General features: G+C 43.3%; 2 protein-coding genes across 3 annotated transcripts in view; one reads left to right on the forward strand and one right to left on the reverse strand.

Moving 5' to 3' along the window:
- Window positions 1-7,757, reverse strand: part of EBNA1BP2 (EBNA1 binding protein 2) — a 498,012-nt gene that overhangs the window by 489,977 nt on the left and 278 nt on the right. Inside the window, exons 2-9 of one of the 2 annotated variants that reach the window (XR_009964489.1) lie at window positions 7,654-7,737; window positions 7,270-7,427; window positions 6,579-6,702; window positions 5,219-5,308; window positions 5,070-5,145; window positions 4,726-4,816; window positions 4,229-4,400; window positions 3,723-3,891 (exon numbers count right to left, since the gene is read on the reverse strand). Coding sequence is in view for 1 of the 2 variants with exons in the window: in XM_062617249.1 (XP_062473233.1) it covers window positions 3,841-3,891; window positions 4,229-4,400; window positions 4,726-4,816; window positions 5,070-5,145; window positions 5,219-5,308; window positions 6,579-6,702; window positions 7,270-7,427; window positions 7,654-7,737 (846 nt within the window). In the remaining variant the exon portion in view is untranslated. Of the gene's footprint in view, window positions 1-3,624; window positions 3,892-4,228; window positions 4,401-4,725; window positions 4,817-5,069; window positions 5,146-5,218; window positions 5,309-6,578; window positions 6,703-7,269; window positions 7,428-7,653; window positions 7,738-7,757 lie in introns of those variants that run through there. The other variant, XM_062617249.1, reaches the window with a different exon arrangement.
- On the forward strand, window positions 5-3,398 carry CFAP144 (cilia and flagella associated protein 144). The gene is made up of 4 exons (XM_062617250.1): window positions 5-205; window positions 1,038-1,097; window positions 1,963-2,066; window positions 3,093-3,398. Exons 1-4 carry the CDS (start codon window positions 73-75, stop codon window positions 3,156-3,158), a joined length of 363 nt encoding a protein of 120 aa, XP_062473234.1. The 5' UTR covers window positions 5-72; the 3' UTR covers window positions 3,159-3,398.

The raw sequence follows: 7,757 nt of genomic DNA on the forward strand, positions 1-7,757 counted from the left end.
CAATCAGCAGCCTCATCGGGGACCACGTGAGGCGTTGCCAGCCTACGGGACGCCGCGCAGCCCCAGGGGACCATGGCCGCCCGCAGCGCTAACAACACGCCGCTGGACCCAGTGCGGCTGAACCAGCTCCTGTGCGAACGGGTACGGAAGGAGCTGAAGTGCCAGCGGCTGCACACAGAGTACAGCGTGAATCCGCTCCAACCAGGTGAGGCGGCGCACGGGCGGTCACAGAGAACTGGCGCGAGGTCCCGAGGGCAAGACGAGCACAGCACCGGGCGGGGCTGAGGGAAGGCTTGCGGACCGGCCGGCCCCCGTGAGGCCAGGGCAGGCCGTGGAGAAACAGGCTGCGTGTCAGAAACAAGCAGCTTCACCCGAGAAAGCCAGCACAGGCTAGTGAGAGGGGCAGAGCTGGAAGGAGCAACCCCGTGGGCTTTTCTTTTGCCTAAGTGAACAATCTGCACCCTCAGAGGCAGATCGGCAGCATGACAGATTTGCCCCGATTAGACAGTGCATTGGGGTTAGGGTTAGTGAGGCAACTATCTGGGATCCAGAACCCACGGATCCTGAGCAAACACTACAGATAGCATAGGTAGCCTCAGCGCTATAACATATTCCCTGGCTGATTTCTATCTGTCAATTCAGTTATATCATAATCTGTGCTGGCAGATGAGTGATGTCAACAGATTCAACCACGTACAGCTTTTACAATAAACCAAAACCAAAAGAAATGAAAGTAACAGCCTGAAACTCAGCACTCTGTGGGCCATCTCTTGGGCAGAGTGGAAGTTTGCTGTGGTGAATGCACAGAGCACAAAGCAGTAGTGCCTTTAGCATCCTTAACCCCCTTCCCTTTTTAGACTTTAAGTCTGACTCACTTTGTTCTGTTCTCATGCTGTTCTTCCTTTATAACTTCAGTGAAGTAGCTGAGCCCAGACTGAAGAATAACCAAAAAAGAACATCTGCAGTGACAGACAGCCTTACTTAGCTGTGATGCTATGTTCACATTAAAGTAATTCATCTCTACAATTTCTTTCCAGTTCACACAATCACCAGGAAGCCTATGTCATGGCATGATAATATAGAAGAGCCAGCAGATGGTAAGAAATCTCTTAACAGCTTGTGATAATTACATAAGAAAATTACTAATAAATAGGATTTTAAAATTCCAATTAGTCTAAAAAATGACATGTGGAAACACCGTGTCAGTGTAAGAAAGTAAAACTCAGTTATGCTTTTGTTAAATGTAAGGCAGTTTTTTTCCAGTTTAAGGCCCTTTCCTATTTTCATTATGAGTACAAGCTTGCATTCATGTAATTATGGTTTTGTTTCAGTTATACTATAAAATTCTGTTTGAGAATCTAAACCTCTTTCAGAAAAAAATAAAAATCTAGAAACATGTTTTATACATACATGCTGCCTGTTGTTGCAGATTCTACCTAACCACCAACTGCTTAAGCGGCTGCCAAGTCTCACTTTAGAGCATTAGTAACAGGAACCCTTACAGCAAGTGCTCCCTTATTTTCTAATTCATGCCAATTTTGTCTAAAAACCTTAACAGCCAGTTAAGATTGGCCTGCCCTAGTCAAGGACTGGGGGGGAAGAGGAGAAAACCAAAACAGGGGAAAGCAGCAGGTCTCAGGCAACCAAGAAAGATAAGAAATAACACGAAGTGCTGGTTGATACTAAATGTGGTGTAAGAAAATTAACATGCTACAATACAGCAGACAGGGATGATAGAATTAACAGGACAGTGTAGGTAGACAAATCTAGAAACTTCATCAGATAAATTTGAGCAGAAATGTCACCATCACACCACCATTTGCAGAAGCATAGAGGTTGCCTCCAACCTTGGCTTTCTTGTTACCACTTGGACAGCATTAAGATGTCCTAATGCACCCAATGGGTAACTGTTTTTTAAACATAACTTTCTTTCATTTGTATTTGTGTCCCTTAAATCAACAGAAAAGTTTCTGAATCTTATTCACCATGCAGCACTGGAACCAACAAAGAAATATTCAGAGCCACAAACTGAAAGTCAAGAAATTGGCTGGAACACAAAACCTTTGGTAAGGTGCTTAAGGACTCAGATCTTTGCAGGATTCAGAGAGGTTCAGCCCATCACAGTGGAATATATTCACATAAGAAAGTAATCTGTGACAAACACAGGAAACAGGAATGAGTATGATGAGCACAGCTATTCATGGACAACACTCTTTTAGAATTTACACCTGACTCTTCACAATGGCATAGGCTTGTGAACACAGAAACAGTAGACACCCCCCTGAGAAACTTGCATGCAAAATACCTACAGTCACAGCTGACCCCAAGCACATTGCCAAATGCCACATACATAGTCATGGGTGTTTATTAAAGCCTTCTGCCACAAGAAATGGCGTAGTGAGCAATGTGAAGTGACATACAAAAGTACTATGAAAAGAAATGTGCTGCTGTACAACCAAATTGCAAGCAGAACCATAAAATTAATAGTCAGCTAAGTATACCTGAGGCAGAATACACCAGTGAAGATTCATTTGGGGAAGTGTGAATAAACAGGAGAAATTATTAACAAGCTGAGACATCAACCATATTTGACAAATGAATAGCTGTGACAATAACTGACTTTGTAGATTTCTGTTTCGAGAAAGGCAAATGAAGGCCTGATTAATTTTGGCTTGTTAAGAGAAAAACCAGGATGAGAAGAGTCTTCTGTAACTTTTCATACTGTACGTCAGGTAAACTACTTACTCATGACAAGGCTAGACAGACATCCCCAGCAGGGCTTTACGCTTCCAGATACTGCTGGTAGGATTAGACTGGCAGGAAATTCATGTTGGCAACTAAATTTGTATGTAGAGAAGTAAGTTAAATTGAGAGTCAGGACTCATGATGCTGTTTTCATAGTGTTCCTTTTTCCCCAGGCTCTACGATAACGAAGCAGTGAACAGTATAGTCTCAAATAAACAGTATTCTATTTGTTTGTCACTTGGGCATTTCTTAGCAGCAAGAACACCATGTATCACTCTTCTCAGGAGGGACAACTACTATTACTACTTCTAGTGAACACGTGACTATTCATCATTTTTCCTTCCCAGGTCCCTATGGACCGTACCGATTGCAGATTCTACTTCCCACGCCGGAAAACTGAGGTCACTAAATAAATGGCTGCCACAAGCCATGGGGAGGAGCAGTCTGAGAACCTGCAGTAGTAGAGTGGCAATGCCACACAACTTAGAAGCAGTTACTGACATCTAACATATTAGGCCCTGCTTGTCATTAGGTGAGTCTGGTACGTTTCTGGCAAGAGAAAATGTGAGAAAAGGGAAGAGGGAACCTCAGTCTGTCCAGAATTGTGGCCTGACAATAGTTACAGAAATAAACCTGTTTGTAAGATTGCTGCATTTTCCTTGCTGCTGTTTCCAAACCCATCTATATAAATAGTCTAAAAACCACTTCAATATGTTGACAGGCTTCAGACTTCTTATTCTGACCATCAACATGACCCAGGATTCAAGTTTACCAAATACATGTCAGCAGTAACTGTGGAAAAAGTTGTCAGAACAGAAGGAACAAAGGGCAGGGATCAGCAACCATTCGTAACACAGCTAAACATGAGTTAGACTTAGCTCTGTGCAAACCATTTAATGTGTTCACACACCATAGGTTTAAGTAGAAAACAATCCTTCCACAAAACAGACAGTAAGAAGAAATTAGTGATAAGGCACTTTTCTTCTTGCCACTTGGAAGCATCCAGCTTGCTCCACGGTTAGCTGCTTGATGAGAGCAGAAACACATCTTGCAACACACTGAAACACAGAAACCCCATTAGGGAGTAGAGTCCTCTTAGCGTGCCCGGCTCTTCATTTTCTGCCTTGCTCTCTTTCCAGGTCTCTTCTGCAAAAAAAAAGGACAATATTTCTTTCTGTGTCCTCAATATCCATTCTAGCTCTAGAGCTTGCAGAGCATACTTGTCAAGAACTCTATAGAGAGGGACATTTGGAGACACAGATAGCAAAAAATATTACTTGCTAATTCTCCCCATTCACTTCCCTGCTGAGATACAAAACCACTATCCTCAACTCTGCCTGCAACTGAATCAAGCTCAGCTCTGAAAGACAGGCAGTATCACTTCCCGTTGCTGGAGGCACCCTTCACATACTCAGCTCTCCCTCCCAGACCAGGACTGGCTTCAAAGCCAACTCAGATCATTTGCATGCAACATTTTGCTTACATTGAGGGCCTTTTTCCCTCTTTTTCCTCCTTTTCCTGGGCCCTTGTTGTGAGCCACTTTTGAACTGAAGCTGGATACATCATTAAAACTCTCCTGTGTGTTCCACTTGGAGCCTTTCTTCTTCCCACCAAAACCAAACTTCTGATTCTTGTATCGTCTTTTGGCATTTGGTCTGAAAAACAACCAAACAGCATCATGGCCTATATTCCTTTCCTCAGGAATACCCAAGAAGACACATATATCTGGTGATGGACTTCCATTAGCCATCATAAACCTTCCCCCTCTTACTGAAAAGGCAAAAAATAGCACATTTCAGTCTCCGTTACATTCTGGCCACAGTTTTCCTCCTCTGTAGGGTCCAGAAAACCACCTTGGACTTGTTTCAATGTTAATCACAACAGCTTTCTCCTTCCACAAAATGATCCCCCAAAAAACTAAAAAAAAAAAAATAATAACCAGAGATTCTGCATTTGAATTTCCTTCTTTTCTGGTCTCACCCTTTCTTTGTTCGTTGATTTGCATTGCCTTTTTTATTCCCCTGAGATGACGTCTGCTCTTCATCTAGGAAATCCAGCTTGTCAGACAAACCTGCAAGAGCAAAGACATGACAGCTACCACCACAGGAAATACAAATTTTCAGTCGAAGCAAGTAATAGTAAGAAATCACCCTCATTGAAGAACAGCTATCTGGGAGGATTTTCACTAGCACAGAATTCTGCACAGCTGCAGTCTTTCAAGCTTAGTGCCCAGCACTACAGATTGACACCACACATCACATGGCCGTACACTTGCTCATACATTGCTGCTCCCACTACACATTTGCTCTCTTAGAGAACTTTACCTTTCTGGTATTTTTTAACTGCATTCAGCATATTCTTTTTCTCCTTTTGTCTTCTCTGCAGAATCTCAGTTTGCACCTGGGATTAGAAGCAAAACGTTAGTGCTGTCCTTAGTAGTGTCCCACACATAACTTCAATAGCTCCTCCTCACCTTCTTGCCATATTTTCTCATTGCACGGAGCTGTTTCGCTTTCTCAGACCTTTCCATTGCTTCCTGTTTACTCTTCAGCTTCTGTCGAATCTTGTTGGGGGAACAGAAAAAATAACATTTATCAGTAATGCAGAAGAAAATATGAGAATTTTATGTTTGCTGTGCAGTCCTGAAATCAATAATTATATGTGAACTATTAATGAGTGTAAAAAAAGGAAAACATCTCTCAATCAGATAATGCTTTATAGGGCACAACATTATTTCAGCTGAGGGCTGGAACAGTTATTACAGAACCTCCTGAACTGATTTGTAGCCAAAATCTCTAGAGACAAGACAGAGCCTTATAATGGGCTGTAACAGAACCAAAACATAAGTGTATCTTGTCACATCTTGTCAGCTTACTAAGGTCTATGTAGAAGATTTGAAAGTTTCTTTCTTGTCATTTAAAGCACTGAAGAAGAGTCAACAATCCTTTCATGCCACATCTTTTTCGTTCCCTCCCTGTTAATAAACGTTTCTATAAAGATGCCACATTACAAGGGATTACGACGAGTTCAACCCAGACCATCTGGCTTCAGTCTGTGACTCCACTAACAGATAAAAACTCTGTTCTTCCAACAGAAGCCACCAAAAGAACAGTAATGTGCAGAACTCACTTAAGCCTCAGCACAACCTAATTATTAATATTCCTCTTTTCTAAGAGTAGTCTATCAGCCAGCAAAACAGTGATCAAGTCATCCATGAACCTCCAAATTAGCTTCTAGCTCATGTATATTTAACTTATACAGTGTAGTATCTTTTCCAAAACTAAAACAAGAGTTAGGCTTCCATTTTAAACAAAGATCACAATCGAAAAGCAAGTTCACAAAATTATTTTCCATGCAAATCTGCCTTACTACCCAGGATAGATTAATTCAGCTGTGAAAACACAGTTCAAAATCACAAAGAACCAAAACAGGCTGACTATCAACAAAGGGTAATACTTAAATAGGTAAAAAGTATCATGTTAATGCCACAGTTGACTGCAGTCTTGGGACAAAGAGCATAAACACGACCAACTTCACTACTACTGTTACATGTATGGAGAATTTGCTTCCATTTTTAATATTAAATACATTCAGGACAGAATATAGTAGAAAAGAATATATGCTTTTCTGCTTTATGTTCCAATCTGTTATGGAAGTCCACACACTGCACTGAAATACCTATTCCTGTGAAAAACAAGCTTTCAAACACAAACATTGTCACGGGCACTTGTCAGAGATGAAGTATTCACACATCACACCTTCAAGTCAATCCCTAACACAGGCTAAAAGCAGCACATAACACAGGACAGCGAGCCATTATTCACTGAACATACCTTCTGCATTTGTTGGTCTGATTTGGCCATCTCTGCAAAGTAATCATCTGGCCTTCTAGTAGGAACCTGGAGCTTATGCAGCCTTGGTAGGGCTTCCAGGACTGCTGCCTGCGCCTGCCGGTAACTGGGGAGACAGCACAGCACCAGCTCTGTCACTGGCATTGGGCATCTCACAACACCAACAGGAACTCTGCTCACATAAGCTAGCAGATACAGAGATCTAGCAAGCATTGATCCAGAATTGTATCAACATTCCATGCTACTATAAGCAATTTAGGTGCCAGTACAGTATTAATGCTTACATCTTGCACATATACATTTACCTAGTTTCCAGTTACAGTTTTGTATGGTGAATTATAAAAGGCAAGGCAAAACAAGAGAACTGTAATAACATCAAAGCAAATTCACAAAGAAAAAGCCATACCCTGTGCTAAAACCACAGTGCTGCAATCAAGGAACTTTTTAAATAAACTTTTCAGTAAAAGATGGAAGTCTGCTGTGAGGAAAGAAATTCTTTCCAGTGACAAGTTAAATATACTGTCATTAAAAACATTCAGAGCCACCAAATGTGGCCCAAGAGTGCCACAGTGACAGCCAGTGTGGCTGTCAGCAGCACACCTGCAAAACACAACACCCAAGCACGCAGCATTATGCCAAAACCCTGCAAGAAACCTCTCTTTTTGACACTTACAAGCTCATTTCTCTCTGGAAATCATTCTCAGGGTCAACAGCGTCTTTGTTAGAAGCACTCTGTGAAACGGGGTCCACGACCTGGCCCAAAGTCACATCCAGCCTTTCCACCCAAGCCAGATGCTTCCTGAATTCGGACAGGCACTGCTTCAGGCCTTCCTGCGAAAGAAGCACAGCCCTGCACACCTCCGCAAAAAACAGCCCCCCCCCCCCCCCCCGACTGAATGTCCAGGTGCACCCTGGAATGCTCCTCCAAGGTGTTGCCCCCCAGATCCTCACACCAAGGCTGGCACCCGCCAGGCCTGCCCTGCCCCGACACCCCGGGCCCCAGCACTGGCGCAGGCTCTTCTGCCCCGCACCGACCCGCCCCGCAGGCCCCGCTCACCGCATCGTTGCGCCGCTTCGGCCGCTCCTCGAGCACCACGTTGAGCCCCGGCTTCAGCTCGCCCCTCAAGAAGGCCTCTTGCAGCTGCGGGAAGGGCACCGTCA

The sequence above is a fragment of the Pezoporus occidentalis genome, unplaced genomic scaffold (assembly GCF_034315485.1).
Source record: "Pezoporus occidentalis ecotype Australia unplaced genomic scaffold, CSIRO_AGI_Poc_V1 ctg194, whole genome shotgun sequence".
Taxonomy (NCBI): domain Eukaryota; kingdom Metazoa; phylum Chordata; class Aves; order Psittaciformes; family Psittacidae; genus Pezoporus; species Pezoporus occidentalis.

What these genes read in the sequence shown, in the direction of transcription:
- CFAP144 (XM_062617250.1), top strand. Translation starts at nt 73, where the DNA reads ATGGCCGCCCGCAGCGCTAACAACACGCCGCTGGACCCAGTGCGGCTG. An exon ending in CGTGAATCCGCTCCAACCAG is followed by an intron (nt 206 to 1,037) that starts GTGAGGCGGCGC and finishes ATTTCTTTCCAG; the next exon opens with TTCACACAATCACCAGGAAG. An exon ending in TATAGAAGAGCCAGCAGATG is followed by an intron (nt 1,098 to 1,962) that starts GTAAGAAATCTC and finishes TTAAATCAACAG; the next exon opens with AAAAGTTTCTGAATCTTATT.